At 40.3% G+C, this 22,099-nt stretch overlaps 1 protein-coding gene across 1 annotated transcript; it reads right to left on the bottom strand.

The window, feature by feature from the left end:
• Window positions 1-481: 481 nt before the first annotated feature.
• LOC147608571 (uncharacterized) lies at window positions 482-4,208 on the bottom strand. Its single transcript, XM_086789484.1, has one exon. It carries the CDS (start codon window positions 2,833-2,835, stop codon window positions 1,117-1,119), a length of 1,719 nt encoding a protein of 572 aa, XP_086645610.1. The 5' UTR covers window positions 2,836-4,208; the 3' UTR covers window positions 482-1,116.
• Window positions 4,209-22,099: the final 17,891 nt, after the last annotated feature.

Raw genomic sequence — 22,099 nt, 5'->3', positions numbered from 1 at the left:
AGCCTAAACTAGTAAGAGCTGGATGTCACTTTCAGTTAGCCAGTGCACACACCTCCACCATGTGGGTTCCTTTCTTCCTTTTAATGGTTGGCACAATAATATTACAGACTGTCCAAAGGTCACATTCATGCCCCTTTTACATGTGCCCTGCCTATCCCTGCTGACAAAGGATCTGACAATGGCGGGTGGACGGGTGGGCAGGCGGCTGCTTTGCCAAAACACACATCCATGCCCCTTTTAGATGTGCCCTGCCTATCCCTGCTGTCAAAGGATATGGCGGGCGGGGTGGTGGCTGCTTTGTGGATCAGCCTACCTTCACACCGTCCCGGTTTCACTGGCTGTTGTGTGAAGGGCTTCAATATAAAGTGTAAGACAGCATGCCAAATGCTAGAGCAATGATACAACATGAAAATAAAAACATACAAACTCAAATTATCCAAAAAAACATGCCACTCAAAAACCAGCTCATTATCAAACCAAGTGATTGCAACTCCAACCTAAACTTTATGTAATCAATGTTGATACAACTTATGGGTCACAAGTGAAACACTACATGAATATATGGGAGAGGATCAAAAGCCTTTGGCAGGAAGGCTGCCACTAAATGGAAGAGATTCCAAGTGGAGGGGAGAAAAAAAAAAGCAACAAGAATGACATGTCAACAAAAGAATTAGAGCTCCCTCTACAAAGCCTGCTCTACAACTTGATCAGAACCTATCTATACAATGGGCCCTTTGAGCCAAGAAATACTAGAAATCTAAGGAAAAACCCAGTTCCAATGAAGATAATGCTGATAAAAGTTGGAAATGGGCTGCTCAGCCATGCATAATATAATGCTACTGATACAGAGGAGGGTTGTGCAAACAAACTTCTGAGCATGTGATCACCTTGTTATTGTGACTACGCCGTAATCCGTGGACAAGGGGGGTAAAAAAAACTCTGCAAGATATCCTGCATGTGTGCATGGTCTCCATACTCTTTTTTGCTTCTGATGTGCTTCTCTGAATGTGGTAACTATCATCCCAAAACATCTGAAACCAAATGACAAAAACACCTCTCTGGCCAGCTAATCACCTACTGCTTATGCACACTCTACCGAGGCAAAAAGAAACACTGTCATTGAGAGCTTGTTCGGGGATCCTCTCCACTCTCACCTTGCTGATGATGACCTGTGCCCATGGGGTGCTGGTGTTCCGGTTGTGTCGAGCGACTTGAGTAGGCGTTGTTGAATGCTGCAAGCATACCTAGATGCTGATCTCCAGCTCCTAACCCTAATCCAGCCCCAGCCGATAATTGCTGTGATCCTTGCTGTAGCACCATGGATCCAATTGGCATATGTCCATACTGACCCCCTTGCAGATCAAGGGGCATTCCACCAAACCTGTGCATGAATGTAACTGCACTAGCTGGGAGCATGGATGGGGTAAGAGGCATCATAGGGTTTGTTGAAGAAGATGGAGAAGTACCCCCTGCGCCCCCAGCTGCTGAAACTTGTGTTGCTGCTCCGCTTGATCCGAGATGTATCGATGTGCCTGCTGGTGCCGCCATCCTGTACATTGCTCCATTTGGTCCCCCTGGTGGAAAGGTCCATACCTGCTCATGTGAGGGACCTGCCATAACAGCAGGATTTGAAGAGCCTCCACTAACTGGAAGCATCCAAAAAGCCCCTGGCAAGGCATTGTTGCTGGTTAACGCCGGTGCAGGTGCTACAGCCCACATTGGCATCAGGTTTGAAGATCCACTCTGAGATGGTGCGACTCCTGTAAGAGATGAGGATCTCATTACTGAAAGCAAGGGCCTTGTGAGCTCGGGTTGTTCATCCTTCAGATGGCTAAGAGATGATCCTCTCAGCCTTTTCCTCATGCTGCTGCTGGAGTCCATGGATTCCGTGCCACCCATGCCTTCACCCACATCTGACGGCTCTCCAATCAAGCTCTCATGATGGAAACCAGACATGACGTCATGCCCTAATGATGTGTCCCCTCCCTGCCCTATGCATAATCCCATGCGTCTGTTTGCGTGCTCTTCAACTGAGTGGTCCCATTCAGCCCTTCTAGCTTGCTCCAATCTTGCTGCACTTAGGGTATCTGTGGCATCCCTCTGACCCAATGCAGATAGTCCGAGGGCACCATGGAAAGAAGCCGGCCTGTGCAAGGGTGCAGACATGCTAGATGATGTTGAACGCATGGAACCTCCCGAGGTCTGGAAAGAAGCAGGGATAGTGCCAGTGCCTGTTGCTGCAATGACAGCATGCTCAGCATGGTGAAGGAGCCATTCCACTGTCTCCCCATCTGATTTATGCCCCAGTTCCCGCGTAAGCTGGAAGATCCGAGCTGCACATGCAGCAGGCATCCTGATCCTTCTTCCTCTCCCGTCTACCTTTGTGTGCCTGTCTTTTGTAGAATTTCTCTTGGGGGGAGGCTTTTTGGTAACAAGATGGCCGGTATCCGATGAAGGTCCTGAAATGACTAGGTCTTGAGATGGTGCTCTGGAGCCAATCAGCTGGGATGATAGAGCGCCCAAACCCGGATTGGCCTGGCCTTCAGATGAATATTTCGGTCCTAGGTTGGTTGCAACAGACATTGCTAGAGATGCATCTACTTGGGAAGAGCCAATACCTGTGCCACCAGTACCACTGCCACCACCAGCCATAGCTGCCATAGCCTGAGCTATGGAAACGCCTCCAAAATGGGAATTGTGCTGTTGCTGGTGAGGATAACCAATCCCTGTGCTTCTTCGTTCATTTGGAAACTGCACAAGCTGCAAGGGCACATTCTTCTCAGTTGGGCTGCTTTCTCTTTCTGATTTGGATTGGCCATGGTCTCCTGAGTCCATCCTAGGAGAAGGTGCACTGTGGGCCCAACAGGATGACAAACTCTGGCTGCACTAGGAGCTGGCTTGGCTGTGTGATACATGAGGGGGTGAAGAAGATCTGGGGAGGGCAAGGTGGTTCTATTATTGGAGATCCACTGAAGGAAAAGGTCAAATTGGAGCAAAAGAAAACAAGCTCACTAAAAACTTCCAAATAACTACAGGATAATAAGCTTCTAAAACACTCTCTCCCACTAGGCAAATGAGCTTCTTAGACACTCTTCCACCAGGCAGTACAGGCAACTTACATATGGGATAATTGCAGTGGTATCGTAAGATCACCCAGAAGCTTAGAAAATCATGCAGATTAAGGTTATTTGGACTGTAGATATGAGGTTCTGAGACACTTTCCACGAAGAGACAATCTACAGTATTGCAGTAGTAGCAGCAGTATGAGGCCCATTTATGTGAGAAAACCAATACAAATTGGTGTGTCTATGCATGCTTGCAGGCCTTGTTGAGTTAGACCTGCCCATTGTTGTGGTGAAGATTTATGGATGAACAGTCAACTACCACATGTATGCAGGCAGCTGCAGCAGAAGGTAGACAAGTGAAGATGCTGGTGTATATATACGGGAAAGATGGATGCGATCATCCAGGCTATGTAAAAGGGAGAAAAGCAATCTGCTGTATCAGTTAGTTGGGTTTGAAGGACGATGATGGCAGAGCAGTTTCTCAGAGAGAGAGAGAGAGAGGGAGAGAGAGAGGGAAAAGTGAAGCTCTTTTAGCAGGCCGGCGAGCTGGCGTGCTAGCTGGCTAAGCCAAAATATTAACAGAAGGCGAAACTATAGTATTTAGGCAATACTGCAATCAAACAAAACAAGCAGCTGGCTCAGGCTAACCCTAACCCTAACGTTAATAAGGTAAGGGAAAGTGGGGGGGTTGCGATATTATTATTGTTATCATAATTATTGCATTTGGATGACGACCAGCTTATTTATGCGCACATTGAGGGAGGGACGGAGGGAGGGCGGGGGGCACACGACCCACGTTATGTGGCTATGCGGAGCACGACAGGAGGAGGCAAAGTGCACAGCAAAGAGCAACAGCAGGAAAAGCAAGCTTCGATCTGGAGGAGATCTGTATTGGTGCGGTTGCTCTCTATACACTCCACACAAGCGCTTTGAGCTTCAAGCTTAAAGTGGCTATGTCGAGCGACAGCAGCAACGGAAGCAGGAGCCTGCAGTGCACTGCAGGAGGGGGAGCGGGGGGGGCAAAGAAAGGAAAAAAAAAAAAAGCGACGACAAGAAAGAAAGCAAAGCGGCTGCGGCAGCTGCTGCCAACAACCTCTCTTTTGGGCAAAGCGCCTCATCTTCAAGATGGGCCGAATTATCACCCACATAGATTCTTACGCTCGCCGACCCCCCCGGTGTAAATCGTCCCCCAAATTTCGTGGCCCCGCGCACGAGCGTCCCCCGTAGATACCGTATCCTTATACGCTCGTTATTATCTCTACGCCGTATTCTATACACCGACCGTTTCTCGCGGTCATAGTTGTTTTTTTGACCGGCTCACGCCCGTTTTTGAGCATTCTGGCCTGCTAAATTTTAAATTGCCCGTCCAAAATTTCACTAATATACCATAAAAAACTTGCTATATTTCAAGGGCATGGATGCCCGTCAAAAATCACGCCCGGACCTTGGGGTACAAAAATCTCCTCTCAATACCCTAAAATACCCCAAATTCATGAAAAAGGAAAAAACATCTTCATTTTTTACAAAACTGTTATGATCGAGGAAGTATGATAGAAATCACTTCTTCAAAATTACTGTTTCCTCTTTAACCCATGGTGAGAAAATTTCATGTCAGGTTTCTATTAAAAAAAATGTTTCACGAAGAACAAATTGATGAAAAAGGGGTGGTTTGGGCGATGGGGCATAGGTCTCCTCCTCCAATTTTTTATGATTGGGACAATATGAAGAAAATGCTTGTTCAAAATTACCATTTCCTCTTTTATCCCAGGGTGAGAAAATTTCATGTAAGGTTTCCATAAAAAAGTTTCGCTAAGATCGGCGCCACTAGTTTATGTTATAAAAGAAAGTTTAATCTCTTCCTGTACATAATGTCAAAATGACCTCCCCTTGCTCCAAGAGTTCCTCTCCCCAACTCCAAGTATGTGGCATGACCTAGTTTCATCATGTAAGGTCATCTTATGCCCTCTCATCATGCAAGGTCATCAAATGTCCTCTCATATGTGCTCCACTTTATATAAATATGCAATTTTTTCTCTCGTCTCATGTCTCCTCTCCACCTTGTATAGGTATGCAAATCATCTTCAGTAGAGTCATCACATGTCCTTTCATTTCCACTCCACCTTCTATGGGTATGCAATTTCAAGTATCCCAGGAGAGCAAGCCACCCTAAGGTTATCACATGCCCTTTCATTTGGAATACATGGGCTATCGCATGCCCTTTCATTTGGAATGCATGTTCTAGTATCAAACTTCATGCCCTTTCAATCCAGTTTTCCTATCATAACTCCACTTAAATACATTATATGTGAGTTTTCAAATTGTTGATGTAAAGATCACATGTGGGTCCATCTTTTTGTTTCTCTATGCAAAAGATTTTATTCTAAGAGTAGGCTAAGAATGAATTTTGTACCTATCTATAAATTATAAGACATAGTGGTTAAATAGCACTTGTCACATCTTCTTTTTCAATTTCTATATATTCTTACCCTTGCATTTGCATGCTCAACTTTTTTGGCCCACCCATTCACATCATGGAAATTAACTTCAACATGAAGCTTTCTTCATCTCCCTTCTCATAATCACCACCACCAACACCAACACCTCAAAGACCTTAAAGCTCCCCAAAGTTGGGGGTACAAAAACATTTCCACTCAAAAAGTTTATTTTGAGAATCTCCTTATCAGTGGGCTCGCATACATGAATGATTGAGCTTGCCTTAAAGTCATACAGCTATATTATTGATGTGTGTGTCTGTTTGTTATGTACACATGCATACAACCAAAGGACACACACACACACACACACACACAGAGTACACTTGGATTAGTAATTTATTCCCTATTTTACTTTATAGACATGTCTACGATGGTGATTAAATAGTTATTGCCATGGTGTGTTTAAGTACATTACAATGATTGTTGATGAAAGTATCAAAGGGAATTAAGACAAAAAAAAAGGGGCCTTTTAGAGAACTCTAGGAAAGTCGCACAACCCAATGAGAGTAGACACAACCCAATGAGAGTAGACACACAAAATGGGAATATTTCCAACACATTGTTACCCTAGCTATTAAGTGGGGGTGAATACTTGGTCCAACTTTCCAGCTTAAGACTTGGATTAACAACTAAAGAATGGGACATAAGTGTGTAAGTGTGCACCAAAAAAAAAAAGCAATATGTTGGTCGAAATTCAACTATTGATACAGTAATTCAAGTAGTATAAATTGTCAATTCAACTACATGTAACATTACTACCTTTTAAATGTACATAACTTATTTGTCCCTCTTCTATGAGATCATCCATTCATATCTTATATCTCAAAGTTATAGAACCACATCCCTTAGGATGGAGCACTTGTTATTATATAGAAACAACAAGATGCCTGAGTGTGCAAGCCTTATGTAATGATTCTAACTATGGAGCTTTTATGAAGAAGATTTGTTGTGGTTACCACACTAGTCTAGTTGGAAAACTATAATCAAAGTTACACTTAAGCTTGATGGGTGCATAAGGTCATATTAATGCACTTTACTTAAGTCTAAGCAAACATTTTGGAAAACACACATACACATATATACGTACAAACACACATTTATACAAACATACATTACACACACACGCACACACACATACATATACATAAATATATGTACATGTGTATACATATAAATACACCTAAATAAATATATGTACATACATATACATATACATACATACATATGTATGTACATACATATGATTGTGTGTCACACACACACACAGATACATAAATATACATAAATATATGTACATGCATATACATACATATACATATTTATACATATGCATACATGCATCCTTACATACATATATACATACGTACGTATGTATGTACATACATACATACATACAAGGAAGAATGTTGAAACTCCTTTCTTCATCCATGCACATTTCATGTAGCGGTCAAGGATATGTACGTAGATCATACAAGATCTTTACAAGATAAAATCTCAATAATCAAGAAATAATCTTGATTGACAAGGGGTTTAAAATCAATCATGCTTTATCAAACGTTTTTTTAGTCTTTTTATTTTGGAAATAATTTTTTTTTAGCAATGCATGCTACAGATTTGCCAACTTAACCAATAAGCAGAATGTTTGCCATTCATATGAATTTTTTTTAGCAATGCATGCTATAGATTTGCCAACTTAACCAATAAGCAGAATGTTTGCCATTCGTATGAATTTTAAGTTGGTTTTAAAATGCCAAGATGTAATGGCAAAAAAGAAATGCACTTTAGGACATGATGAGTATATTAATGTAAGCATTTTTAGTGCAATATAAAATGCAAATGAAATTTTTGTTATGGGGTTTGAATCTATGGGTCTGCTACCAAATATCGCTCAATAAAAATTCTTCATATGTAGAAGTTAATCTATTATAACATTAGTAAAATTTATATGCATGTTTTAAGTTAACTTGAGTATAAGAATTTCAAATAATGGATGCTATGATCAACAAAATAGATTTTTGGAGAGTGAAAAAACATGGTAACACTAATGATTGCATGTATTCCCTTTTATTTTGTATCAAAATAGCAAAAAATGATGTGTGGGCTTTTTTATAAAAAATATAGGACGCATAATTTCTGCACCTAACATCTTTCATGTGTTTAAAACAGAAAAGTACAAATAAGACATGATTGTCTTTGTAATTTTAGATTTCACTAGTTATTAAACATGAGGTTGATAAAGCAAATGAAATATGATATTATACATATGGTTGATAAAGAAAACAAAATAAGATGTTAATCAACTTTAAAAAAATGTCATGTGAATTAGAATGCATTTTTTAATTTGTTGTCAAAAGATAATCAAAAGAAAAAGGAAACAAATGTTTTTAGTAGTGGTAACCACCTCTAGGATAATTTCATGGAGGATGTTAAGAAAAAGGAAACAAATGTTTTTAGTAGTGGTAACTACAACCACCTCTAGGATAATTTCATGGAGGATGTTAAGAAATGGAAAGGGGAGACATGAGGAAAAGTTTGAGTTGCAATACTTGTCAGAAGCGTCTAAATTCATTTGTATCAAGTCACAAGGTTACTAAGCATAAACTCTGTGTCGAATTTGTGTTTTCACAAGTTTTGCAAAACTTGTGCTTCATAAGTTACGTAAAAATGTACATAACAATTTGTGTTTTACATTAACTTTTCATATAAAAATTTATATATTTATAACTTTATTAGACAAGTTTTAATGATAGTTACAGGTCTTATTTTTGCTATATAGTAGCTTCAAGCATCATGTAATAATGTGATAAAGAATTACAATTCTTAAGGAAGAGACTAAGTTCTATATCCAAGCATTTCAAAGATGCGAGTGTGGTTTTTAAAAGCATCACTATATGTTCATTGGCTTCCTTGATATTTTACTACTTCACCTCTATACATGGTATTTGTAAAGCGGTAGATTTGATCTATTTAGACATAGTTCCTAGTTAGCTTCCTTGATATTTTACTTATTCACCTCTATACATGGTATTTGTAAAGTGGTAGAGTTTATCTATTTAGACATAGTTCCTAGTTGGCCTTACTCTTCTCTAGGGTAGAGTCACGTGCATAAGGTGTAGCACACAACAACCACCATGAAGGTTCAATTGAGATATAGCTCATCCTGCTCCATCACAAGGTTACCTAGAATGTGAATGTTATTTCTTAAAGTAGCAATAGCTGCTTCAACTACTACTACATTGTGTGCTCCCTTTGAAACATTTTCCTATGTGACTTTCCGTTTCCTTTATCTACCATGGATTGAGCTTTACTCTTTGGATTTTTGATTTTGATATCCTATTTGCAATTGCGTTTTCCAACTCATTCATCAACTTCTACAGAGTTTTTTTAAAAAACCAACCACTTATGCTTGTATAATATTTTTTAAACCATTGATGCCTTTTAATCAAGCGAAGTTTTTCCTCTTCATACCTTATTATTTTTTTGATGATATTCCTCCTAGATTACATCTACTTATTGTTGCACTTTCACTATTTGACTCTCCTTATATAACTATTAGCCTTGAGAATGTATGCCACAAATTTGAAGGCTATTAAATGTTGTGACCTTGCTCTTGACAAAAAGGCCAAAATCAAACTTCAACATTAAAAAGGAAAATATTTTAGATTTTTAATTGTATGGCCGTCAAAAGTACTTCAATTAAAGTGTGAGTTCATGTGTTACCATTAATTGCGCTCAACCTCTAATTTAAGGCATGTGGATTATTGCAAAGGGAAAGTAAACCATATAATGCCTAAACAAATGAACAGGCGAGCAAATAAGAGTTGTGCCCCACAAATAATTAAAGAAGTTTGAAAATAACAAAGAGTAAGATGTTTTTTAAACCTGTAATAAAGCAAAAAGTTCTCATAAAGAGTAAGATGTTTTATAAACGTGTAATAAAGCAGAAAGTTCCCATATAAGGGCTTTCTCTCTCCTCCTGGAATCCTGAAAAAGTGTAAAAATAATATTATTATATTGGGTTTCTCTCTCTTCTTTTCGAATCTAAATTCACCTTTTTTCATAATTTCTAAAGAGATTCAATGCTTATTTTATTCTTATGTTCTTAAATTCTACGTAACTTCAACCATTGCGAGTGGAAATTCATAAATGTGAAAAGCTAGTACTCTATAAAGTAAGAAAACAAGTACGAGGATATTTCTGATATATGTAACTATGCAACTATATTTCTGACATAAGTACAACATGGAATTAGAAGATGTTGATTGGAAATAGGGGCATTTTTTAAAAGAACTCAAATATATCTTCGAAAGTGAACTTAGTATTATGCAAATTTCTTTTTTCAGCTCAAACTCGCTTAAGTTCTATTCTAGTGCATTTTCATGAAGCTATGGTGGTTTTCATTGGGTGAGTTTTCCTAATTCAATAGCCACTCTTCTCCATTTGAATTCCCTCCATTCAAATCTTCAATCTCTCAAGGAAGCCTCTAAGCTTTCACCTGAATCTCCTCTTTCCTCACATACTATTTATGCATGGACAACAATGAAGAGAGATTGATGCCTTCAAGTGGAACCAAAAAGTCATATTTGCCTTCGTTGATTTTCTATACTCAATTATTTTGCTACCAAGAAGTATTATTGCATCAACAAGAGCATCAAGAAGTGTTGCTACAATGCTCAATGGAGGTATGGCATTAATTTTTATGTTATTTAAAATAATGTAAGTGTCTGAAATTAATGATAATGTTTTACTGCACCGTATATTTTTACAAAGAAAGGAGTTAGTTACAATTTCAATATTATCTTATGGTCTGTAGAACATCACCATGGTGAGCCAAAACACATAGTTCGCTCGCATGTAATCAAGCATTATGCTAAATAAGTGACCTTTAATCTGAATCTGAACAACAATTTTGTCTTGGATGTGTGCAAATTGCAAGCTGCAATGGTGAAGTTCTATGATATGTCTATTCAAGAATGTGGTGGCACACTGAAATTTGTACTAAAACTTGATGAGAGTGAAATTGTAAAGAATCAAAAGATAGAAAGATTAAGTTTGACATTAATGAACAGGGCATTCAATCCTTCCATAAAGCCAAGTGATCCTCAATACTTCAGTGTTCAATCTGAAAAAGAAATATGGTGGCTCGCACCATTCGAGGTTCCAAAAGAGAACCATGAGATCCTAAAGATGTTTTTCAATCTAACAGAGACTCCTACTGTGGTTCAACGTCAAAAAGCAGGTGAAATTCTACATGTGGATGTTTCAGAGACTACTCAGTGGAATGGCATCTTGCAAGTGAACTAAAGGCACTAAAGTGCATGTTTGGTGTCTCAAATGCTAAAAATGCAAAGTTTACTTGCTTGTATTGCATGCGCTCAAGGAAATAAGGAAAAAGGGTAAGAATGGAAAAAAGGCATGGAATATGAATACTGGGACGGATGGTGCACCAACTCATGATCAATTCATATGGGATGGCAGAACAATGGTTAGGTGTCTCCAAAGTGGGACCCTATACTTGACATTCCTTTAACATGAGTCCATCCTTGTACACTATGTCATTTATAGAATTGTGGAAAAATTGGTTTATGAATATATATGTTTTGCATATAAGATGCAACCAACGTCAGAGGCCCAAGCAGTGTGTAAGAGAGTGGAGGAGGTTCTTTCAAAGGGAAAGTGGAAATCAAGAAAGATGAGAAGAGGTCAGGTGCAACTGAAAATGTCCCATGCAAACCAAGTATTGGTGAAACCAAGGCTAGAAAATTTTGTCATCAACAAGGAACCATGAAGGCCATTTATTAGTTCTTCAACCATGGAAGTATAAGACATGGAGGAAGTTACACATGGTTGTCCCAGATCGCAGTAATAATGGCAAGACTAGAATTGCAAAGGCTAATGTATGGATTGCCTTTGCTACACTTCTACAAAAAATGATATTCAACGTAGGAGATGCCAACAACTTTAAAGAAGCTATGACTACGTTAAGTACATGGTGGAAGCATGGACATCAAGTATCATAATACATTATATGGTAGGATCCCCAATTTTGTATGTTCTTATGTTGTTTAGCGGTTCTTATTGAAAATAACCAATGTGCATATGCTATTGTCACTTTTATTCCAGCACATTTTGGAGGCTCATGGCCCCTACTTTGCAAATCGGGGAAGCTTAGCTATGTGCTCGACCCAAGGCATGGAGCACTCACATTAGCAAGCTCGTTGTGGGTTTCAGAAGGCTACCTCACACATGGTGGTGGAATCCATGAAGTATGTGCGTTGAGACAATTACTTATGTGGTGGTATAGGAGGATTGCATTGAGGATAGAGGAGAAAGAAGCCAAAGCTGATAGAACACATTGAATTCATGGGGCTTAATGCTTTGGATATTGAAAATTATAAATCAATGATTTTAATAAAATTTTGATTCGTTTCAATTTATGCTTCTCTATCTATATTCATCACCTCCCAAGGATACTTTCAAACTTTTAGACATTAAAAACATGGATATAATAGAGCTAAATCAAAAAAGGCCGTACTCTAGAAGTGTCATTGTATTATATAAAAAAAAGTAAAATTTTTACAATGGATGGGAATCTACTGCTACTCTTGATCCTGTGCCGACTAGCATCCTCTGGTGCATGAAGCTTTACCCTCTTTGCAGATGGCTCGGCATCATCCTATAATCGTAGAACTGGTGGAACTCTTGGTCTTTTGAATATGAGAAGCTCCCCTTTGCCATATTCACTTAACATCTTGGGATCCCTGATGATCCCACATGTTAATCCATATGTGGTGTAGGCTAAGTAATATTTTCTCCTTAGAGCATACACTCCGGGGCCCTGCCTGAAGGTTCGCACTGCTACCTGCTTCTCCAGAAACATGATTTTGTCTACATTCCACCTGATGGGGTATCCCCCAAGACATCTAGATAATGTTTTGATCGCAAATAATGGGAATTCAGCTTTATCCTTTGAAAACTTTTTGTGGAAGATAATGACCTCTGGAAATTTAAGCCAATTAATGTACTCGCCCAGTTGTACTGAGTCCTTTCCAAGTCCAGTATTCACCCGTACTGAGTCCTTTCCAAGTCCAGTACTACTCGCCCAGTACTTGGAAATGACTCAGTACTTGGAAATGACTCAGTACTTGCCCAGTACTGAGTCCTTTCCAAGTCCTCCCACTCGTGATCTTGATGCACACACAAGAAAATCATCCTCATAGACCACCAACCTACAAAACAAAGTTGTCCATAAGCCAACAAAACAAATGCAATATCCAAAAGCTTCATCATGATATTCAAAATTATTATAATAAGACCTTCTGATTCTTGTCATTTTAACAAGTAAATCGTTTGTCCATAAGCTGATTAATGACTCAGTATCTTGGATAGTTAAAGACTCCTCTTCCCTTTGCGGACTATTGAGTCTTTGCTGAACATCTTGAAATTCATCTTCAGTGGGAAGGTTGGCTTCATAGTGACGAGCATCCTTATACATCATATCTGAGCAGGAGTATGGTACTCACTGTCCTTGACATTTGAATCCAATGGTAGATACTTATCCACACTTGGATCGACGAAATCATCATCGTCTTCAAGCTTCTGTGCGATGATGTGGCAAGACAGTAGTCCCCCTTGATGTTAAACAAAGCTTGAATATCTGTCAGGAGGACATACTGGTGGTCACCTATTGGAAACATAGCGAGGACTTAGGTTGGAACGTGCCATGTTTCCTCTACCACCACAGCGGGCTCCTCGTCAGCACATCTGTAACAACTTGGGTGCCTTCTCTTCTGAGGACATCAATATCAAACTGCTCAATGAGTTCCCTCTCCACGACCAAGTCTATCTCCTCTGCAACCTCGTGAACCTCATCATCTTCTGCTCTTAAAGGTTCCTCTGACCTTTCCTCATCTCCTTCTGTTAAACCTATCTCATCCTCAAGCAGCAAATGCAAATAGCAAATAAACCCATAGTGGTAGTCAACAAGACAAAATTTGTGCTTGTGTACTGGGCACTTATGTGTCTTCTTCTTATCCCCCGGCACCTTTGAAATATCCCTATTCACCTTATCTCTTGAGGATGTGGCAGACATAAGATCCTCCACATGCACGTATAGTACTAAATATTGTCCATGATGACTGCATCATTCAAAGTTGTCCCCTGGTATTGCTACTCTTTCTCTTGGAGATATGTGCATCCAGACAAGATCATACTCTCAATGGAGATGTTGCAAGAAAACATATGTGAAATCTGAGGTTGGAGATGGCGCTGGCCGACTTTGTGAAGGAAATCAAACAATTTCTCATTAGGGATTTCTTCAAACCCAATATCGGGTTCGACCTTGATCTTAAAAGAATGCATCTCTACAAGCAAAAAAAGATTGGAAAAATGATACTACATAATAGCAATGAGAGAATAATGGAGATCTGCAGTTACAGTGTAAACATCATTCACGGTGGATGTTGGCGAGTAAAGCTTGATATCGCGTTGGCGAGTAAAGCTTAATACACACGGTCTAGGTTGTACATATATGCATCAGAAGCTAGCAATACTACAACTTTTCATTACAACACAAATTATAGGGTTTTCGAATGACAAAGGGCTTGTTGTGGAAACCATGGAGGTAGTTCCATGGTTATATGTCGGGAGAGTATCCTAAATCCGAGGAGGACTTGTTCAAGTGTAAGAGTGTTGGTTTTTCTCCATGTATTCCTTCACATCAAATGTCTACAGGATCACCCCAATTATATGTCATGTTGTAGAATACATCTGTCAAATCAAGGGAAAAGGACCAAGGCCTGAAGGGAAGGGAAAGAAAGGAGAGAATCCAAATAAGCCTGGACAAGGCTCGGGGCACCTAGAATCTGCGAGACCAGAAAAGGTAAAGGGTCCAGCATCTGGTAAGGACTCAAGGAAGGGAAAGGGTTCAAAGAAGAAGGATATCGCTAATGATGACTATGACGTGTTCGATGGTGGTCCACAACCATGCGCCCATCAAAAAAAACAAGGGAGGTTTTTGAACACCAACCAAGGGTAAATAATGATGTTGTCCAACCAATTAGAGAACAATCTACAAACGATGGAGGCAACCCCCCTTGACTCAAACCTCCCTCCACCAGGTACTCCACATGTCTATCAAGTAGATTCTTGACAATTAGAGTCTATATTTCAATATGCTTCCATTTTCATGTTTGTTTTAATGCTTACACAACAACAGCATCGATCATTCCTAGGCTCTTACCTCTGTGTGGTAACATATGTGTGATTGTGGGGGGTTGCTTCATTGATCAAGCACTCCTAGATCTCTTGGACTTCTTAAATCTAGTTCCACCTTCTGGAAGACCATAAGATGAAGGAAAGCTCCATGCAAGGTGCACTTTGGTGTGAGAAAACCTTTCAAACTCCTTGCTTCCTTTTCTAGACACACATCAAGTGCCGGCATGGAATGTATGGAGTCTCGACTTGTTGTTGTGGGAAGGCTGCTATGGCCCAAAGGTGCCTTGCAGAGGGGGGATTCTTTGTGACAATATGTACGATAGATCAAGTCCACCATGTCATTGAGCATACAAAGTTTGTTGGATTTTCGAGGCTCCATACCCTCATGTTGATTCTTCTGGGAAGGGAATAACTTTCGACAAACCTATGCTAGATCCCTTGAGAAGGCACACATGCAACATCCAATCAATAATCCATGATTTGTATCTTGCTTCATAGATGTGTAATCGACAAGTACTCATTGTTCCATGCTTATAGGTTACACATCTTGTCATGTACTTATTTGCACGTACGGGGTAGGTGGCCCCTAAACTAGAATGTGAGATGGCATATGGATTATGCGAAGCTGGCACACACAACCCATTTGTGGACTTTATGCAGAAACTCCACAAGGTAGCAAGATGCTTCTCTCGATATGAAATAAGGATTCCATACACCATTGCGAGGAGGCACAAAAAGGCATCCAAACTTTTGCACATATGTTTCTTGTTGTGTTAATTGATTTTTTTTTTCCCCATCATAGTAGCAAACTTATATTCTCCCAACCATCTTGTATGTAGTGCCCTTGTTGCCATGTGCACAAAAAGGATGTGGTCATTGATTGTTTTTTGGGAGGCGGGAACATGGATTGTGTGTGCACCGGGGTCCCAACAAATCTAGGTTGCAATTGCATTAGCATCGAGTGCGATCCAGTGTGTCATGCTTAGTTCTTGAGCTCCATTGGTTCACGGTTTCTTGCACAAGAGTCACCGTTCTCTATACCAAGTTTCAATGAGATCAACAGCTTATAACTCCCTTCTAGTCTACGTATAGAAGTTGTGACATATTGGAGGAGAAAGAGAGTGATAGGATATGACAAGTATTAATATCCTCTCTTCTTTTTGCATGTCGTAGGGGCAATGAGCATGGTTTCTTCTATTCTTGGGCCTCCAATGGTTCCTAGTGTTCTTGGCCCCCTCCTTGGTCGACATCCAACACTACAACCTCATCCCAAGGTCATTCACGAGAAGAGGGAAACAATCATGAGTGGAGAATTAGATGCATACACTATAGCAGGCATGCCATACCTCCCCGGCGGCAATGTAGCCGAAGCACAACCTCAACGCGAGGGAGGGGGGGTAGATGAGGGCCATCATAGAAGGAGCCATCACCATAGCCACAACTATAGTCGAAACCGCAAGCAGACATTGCCATCACCATAGCCGTAGTCATAGATGTAGATGCAACCATAGCAACAGGAGCCATCAACACAGCCAAAGTCCTTGTCCGTTCAACATAGTCATAGTCACTAGCGGTGGTAGCCATTAGCACAACCATAGCCATAGCAAACATAGTTGTAGCCATAGCCAATGTAGTCACAACCACCATAGCAAACGAAGCCATGTAGCCGTAGCCATGGTAGACATCATTGTAGCCATGATCACACTCGTTCCATGAGCCTGTCACACACAAGTCATAGATCAACCACTAGCCCTAGAGAGGATCGCATCGATACATGTGAGAAAAAGAGCAACAAGGTTCCTGGTGGTGACCAAAGAGAAGCCAAGGAGCTAGGCCTTTTGTCTTTGGTTATGTTTGACCATTGTATATATCTGCCACCCATCACATTATGTTTTGTTCTTATTACAAACCTATCTAAAGCTCCATACTTAGGGATTGAATTTTCCTTTGTCTTGCATCCCAAAAATAGTAGCTTTGTGTGTGTGTGTGTGTGTGTGTGTATTGCATAGTTTTGTGCATGTGCATGGAGTAGTCAAAATACAGGTAGCTCTGTTTTGATATTTCAATATGAGCATGAAACTTGGTTGCATATGCATAGGTAAACATCTTTTGTCAATTTTTTGTTTATTTTTATTTATCTTCAACCTATACTAGCCAGGGAGGGGGTGTGGGGAGCCTCTTGGAGGTCTAGCTAGTACAACTAAGATTTGGGGTTAAATTCCCCCTTGGCTTGTTATAGGAAGGTTTTCTGGTGTGCTCAGTAGGTCCACGACTCAAAAGCATTGATGAAAGGTGTCCTTGAAGGGTAAGAAGTCATGCATTTGGCATGTTGTCACGTGTTTTTTGCATTGCTTTTATGTTGTGATAATAGTTTAATATCTTGATCATGCTTGTCTCATGCAAATGCAAGCAGTGCCATCAGTCAACCAATGCAAATGCAACATGCAAATGCAAGCAGTGCCATCAGTCAACAACCCATGCGAGAGAATACTCAATTCAATTCTCTTGAGAGCCTCAGGGACTTCTTGGATGCTAATTTGGGATTGGAACCAAAGTATTTAGGTTAAGTTTTAGAATGCCATATCTCTGAATATCATACCTTTGTTCATGGGTTTCACGCCATGGCTTCATTGTGTATGTTTTAAATGAATTTGAAATATAATCTGAATTTTTATTCATATCATTTTTCTACACTTGTTCAATGACTATGGGAATATGGAATCTAATTTTAGGTGTTTTTAATATATCCTAGTGTGAATTTCTTGTACTAAGTAAATGTCTATGTGAGTGATCACAAGAGGTGTTGATGAAAAGCCTTTATGAGTTGTGACTTGTGTTGTGGTTTGCCTTTTAAGTGTGCTTTCCTATGTTTCTAATGTGCTTTGCCTACTGTCAGCAATACCATCTCTGTCCTATATGCAATGACTTGCCAATTCACCATGGTTTGTTGGTGGCCCTTTTGCCAATACACCATGAAATATAAACAATCTCAAAGTCACATGGTCATGCATGTAACTGCTAAGCAAGGAATTTTTACATGTATTTATATATTCACACACACATGCATGCATACATCATGACAAAAATATGTACCTGCACAATGTCAAAAATACATACCTACACATTCCGTTGACAATGTTCAGTTCATGCATTTGTGCATACAAAGAGAGCAATCTATGCATGAGTAATGGGGGGGTTGGTTTGGTGAGCATTTTCTAGCAAGCACTTTTTTGTGTTCAGGTGAGGGGTTTCTCTCTCTACACTTCTGGTCTACTCCTCTCCCTCTACTACACTTCTGGTCTACTCCTCTCCCTCTACTATAGCACTACACACCATGGACCACTATCATTGTTGCAACTCATTTACAAAGACACCATATGATTATCTAACACTTCCATTACATTCTAAATCAAATTTTACAAGACCACACCATGACAAACACCTATGGGTACTTAAACACACGCAACAATACATGAGAACATGTGTGTACACAAGGTTCTTTACTTCCATGGGCCACTATCATTGCAACTCATTTAGAAAACAACATATTATAGTCTAAAACTTGCATTGTATTCCAAATCTTATTTACAAGATGTTGAACACACGAGTATCATTGCTACTTCTTCACAAAGACACCATAGAGAGATGCCCTCACCCCCTCCATGAAGAGAGAGAGGGGCAAAGATAGTTGGAGAGAGCAATATAACATAATTATTTGAGAGGGAGAGAGCAATAAAGATTTGATGAGGCCATCACAACAAAATGAAGGAGAGTTTAGGGTGGTGTAATCTACTAACAAGTCTTGGTGTGGCAATGGTCTATAACAAATTATTTGGAGCTTACCTCTATATTTATAGCAATGGGAGAGGTGCACTCTACTTTTTCAACAAACAAAAAAAAAACAATATTTGTCTTTTTTAGTGTTAATAATAAAGACATCTTTTCTCAAATTTCTACACCACAATAATAAATGTATCTTTTAAACTTGTTTGGGAAAGAACCAGTATGTGTTGGAGCACCTTCACCCTCTCTCTTCTCTCCTCTTGCATGATTTCAAACCGATGAATGCTTGTAATATGAACACCATTCATCAATACATGATAACATTCTATGATATCGGCCCTGCTTGAAATGCACAACCCATAGTGAGAGGGGGAAGAGGGAGGTGGGGGGGGGAGAGAGACATTGCACAATTGAATCCTCTACAATGAGGTTACTTCCACAAAGGTTACGTAGGTCCCAAAATAATGCAGGTCAATTGATTATCAAATTAGGGTAGGTTCTCCTACAAGACAAGGCATTGTAGGTCCCAAAATAATGCAGGTCAATTGATTATCAAATTAGGGTAGGTTCTCCTACAAGACAAGGCATTGTAAAGCTCAAGGTCAGATAGGATAGATTGGTGAACATATTCTCACTCTCGCTTTGGCCTAGCACACGTAAATAAATGAAGTACAAGTGCTTGCATATGCAAGATATGGCTTCTTCTTGGATTCTCTATCTACAAAATCTGGACATATATAACACGGTTCGTCTTTCACATATTTTTCCACATGTTTATCATCCCCATATGATTTGATCTTGAAAACTTCATACTTGTGCTCCACTCTCTGCACTTCTTCTACACCGTAGCTTTCATTTTCAAAGCAACCTTTATTTTTTTAGCCGCTTCCTCTGATATTGACGTGCGGTACTTGACTCTTATGCCATTTTGCATGCCTGAGCCACCAGTCTCTATGTTAGTAGTGAACCCATATGGCGGTTCTTTTGAAGTTGCAGTTGTAATAAAGAACCTTGAATCCCCACTACTACACGATGGGGTGGGCATAACACCTTCTACATTCTTGCTCTCCACGTGGTATCCACCTTCCCCCATAATTATTATACCTCCTCATGTGTGAGGTTGGTTCCTATAACAACTTGCCATATCTTGGGTGGTGGGTTGGGCTTTGGGTCTATGTTGGTGTCCACAATATAGCAATGAAGCACGTGGTCTCAAGGGGGGCAGAACCACATCCATTGTCTAATGAGACCATTAGGGTGCTTGTGATAGCCATCAAAGGAAGGTGCAAGCACACCCTTTACAAATCCAGCTATGTGTTGCCCACACCTCTTACCCCCATGAGGCATTCCATTGCATATGACCTTGCTGCCAATGCATGTCCTTTGGATTGCCCACATTGGTTCATTCACCTTGCGGCTAAATGACATTGCCCTCTGTGACTTCCATTGTTCTTTCTGGAGTACTGCTTATATCATGCTCCTTCAAAATCATCTTTCATGGCCTCCCAACATACTTGTGGTCTCTTACATGTGTGTTGTACTCTGGTCGATGCGTGGCCTCATCAGCATCAATATCAATGACCATAGCGGGCAATCTCTTATAACATGCACTTTCTTTGTTACCGGTGAGAGGGGTAGGCACCTTATACATGGGTGTTCCTTTAGTTGCTTGATTAACTATTCGGACCACTTAGGCTAGGCTTGTAGAGCACCATTCTTTTAGTTTCTCCAAACTTGGTCCTTTCCCTATGTGCTTTCCTTAAGAGTAAGAGACTACTTTGTGCTTTGCAAAATTCAATTTGCCATATCGGTAGTACATGCATCGTAAAGGGAAATCGTGCATCTATATCCTTCCCCTGTCAGCCATATCCTTCCCCCTGCTAGCCAACTTCCATGCTTGCTTTCTACTAGGTTTGTTCTTGGGGTATTCGGACCATCATTACTTCTCTCTATCGTTTTCATGATCAAACCCCAATGTGCTATGCGCACCTCCCACCAACTCAACCAAGAGTTCATTGTTGCTGACATATTCATATCCATCACATGATCATTGCACCACCATTGACATATCAATCAAGCCTCCACTGATGCAGCTTCATTGTTGGTAGGAGCCATGCACCACTTCTCGCACATTGCTTTGTGCTCTCCTTGAGATGCAACACACACATACTTTGTTGTCTGGGCAACCATGCTCTGCTCCCAATGAAATAGGCAATACCTCTCCCTATCTGTCAGGACGTTATTTTTTCCACCATTGCACACATGTCGAAGTGCATTCCAGTTTGCTTGAGCCTCGTTTGCCATGAAACCAAATAAATATGCCCTTTCACAACAACAACCATGTTGGCCCATCACTTCATTAATGCATTCCCAGAACATACATTGGGCCTCCATATCCTCCTCTTTCATCTCACATGTCATAATCATTAGAAGATCCTGCATGCTTACGTGAAAACTCTAGTTATTTAAGAGGTAACACAATTGACCAACTCTAACTACCTAAATACTCTACATTAGTAATATGCTACCTTGGATCATACGCATGACAAGCCATGGTCACCCAATCTCTGATGTTCGTCAGGTGTGGTCAAACTGTATCCATGCATGTTTCAAGTCGCCAGAGCCAGTTCACTGTATTCGATTCACCAAATCCAACCCTGAAGCGGGTCTAATGATGAACATTTTAGAGACATATCACTTCTCACTTGAGGACCCTTGACCCAGGAACCTGCTTTCGTGGAAGAAGTTGTAAGTGCACTCTCGCTTCAAATTCAAAAGTGCATCCAAGCCAAAGATCTACTTTGCAGGCCCTTGTCTCTCGGGATCAGTGTGACTGACCTCTAAAACCTAAAAATCAAATAAATCAAACCTAACTCTTTTACACAAACATAATTGCCCAACCAGATTAGCCTACCAGTTGTCTTCCACTATTGGTCCCATCTCCTCTGCAATGTTAATGAACTCTTGTTCCCCAATGAAATGTGAGGAACCATCTTCTTACACTACTGCTGCCATTACAATTTCTTTGGCCACACACATTTGTACCTTCCTTGCCCCAGCATTGCGATCTACCCCTAGCACCTTGGACACCATTTACTTTATCCTATCAATTAGTGCCTTTGATGTGCCTACCCGTACATTATGTTGATGGAAACTATTGTGTATCATTAATCTACTCATCGTCTCATCGGAGGGCATCATAGAATAGATGTAGCAATGCACATCACCGGCACTGAGCAGTAATGGTGGCAAAGGAGCTTTCAAAATGCATTGTTGCACTCCTCTCCAATGGTTGGTGCCTTTAGCATGCTTCCAATAAAATGTGATGTATTTGACACCTTGTGGTTCTTTAAACGTGGCCAAAGTTCTTTAAATGTGGCCAAAGTTCTTTAAATGTGGGCAAAGTTCATTCATACACCTAAAACTACCTAGGCAATGGTTTCTCTTGAGCTCTTGTGGTGGTAGATTTAATGCATGCTTCTTCTTTGTTCCAGCATGCTTATGGATTATGGTGTATGCTTGGAGTGATGCTTGCTTGCT

This window comes from Cibotium barometz, chromosome 53 (genome assembly GCF_041138505.1).
Source record: "Cibotium barometz isolate CiBa-2024 chromosome 53, ASM4113850v1, whole genome shotgun sequence".
NCBI classification, from domain to species: domain Eukaryota; kingdom Viridiplantae; phylum Streptophyta; class Polypodiopsida; order Cyatheales; family Cibotiaceae; genus Cibotium; species Cibotium barometz.
Note: the sequence above shows the minus strand (reverse complement) of the source record. Positions and strands in the feature narration are given on the sequence as shown.

Coding starts and splice junctions, on each gene's coding strand:
- LOC147608571 (XM_086789484.1), bottom strand. CDS start 2,835: ATGGACTCAGGAGACCATGGCCAATCCAAATCAGAAAGAGAAAGCAGC.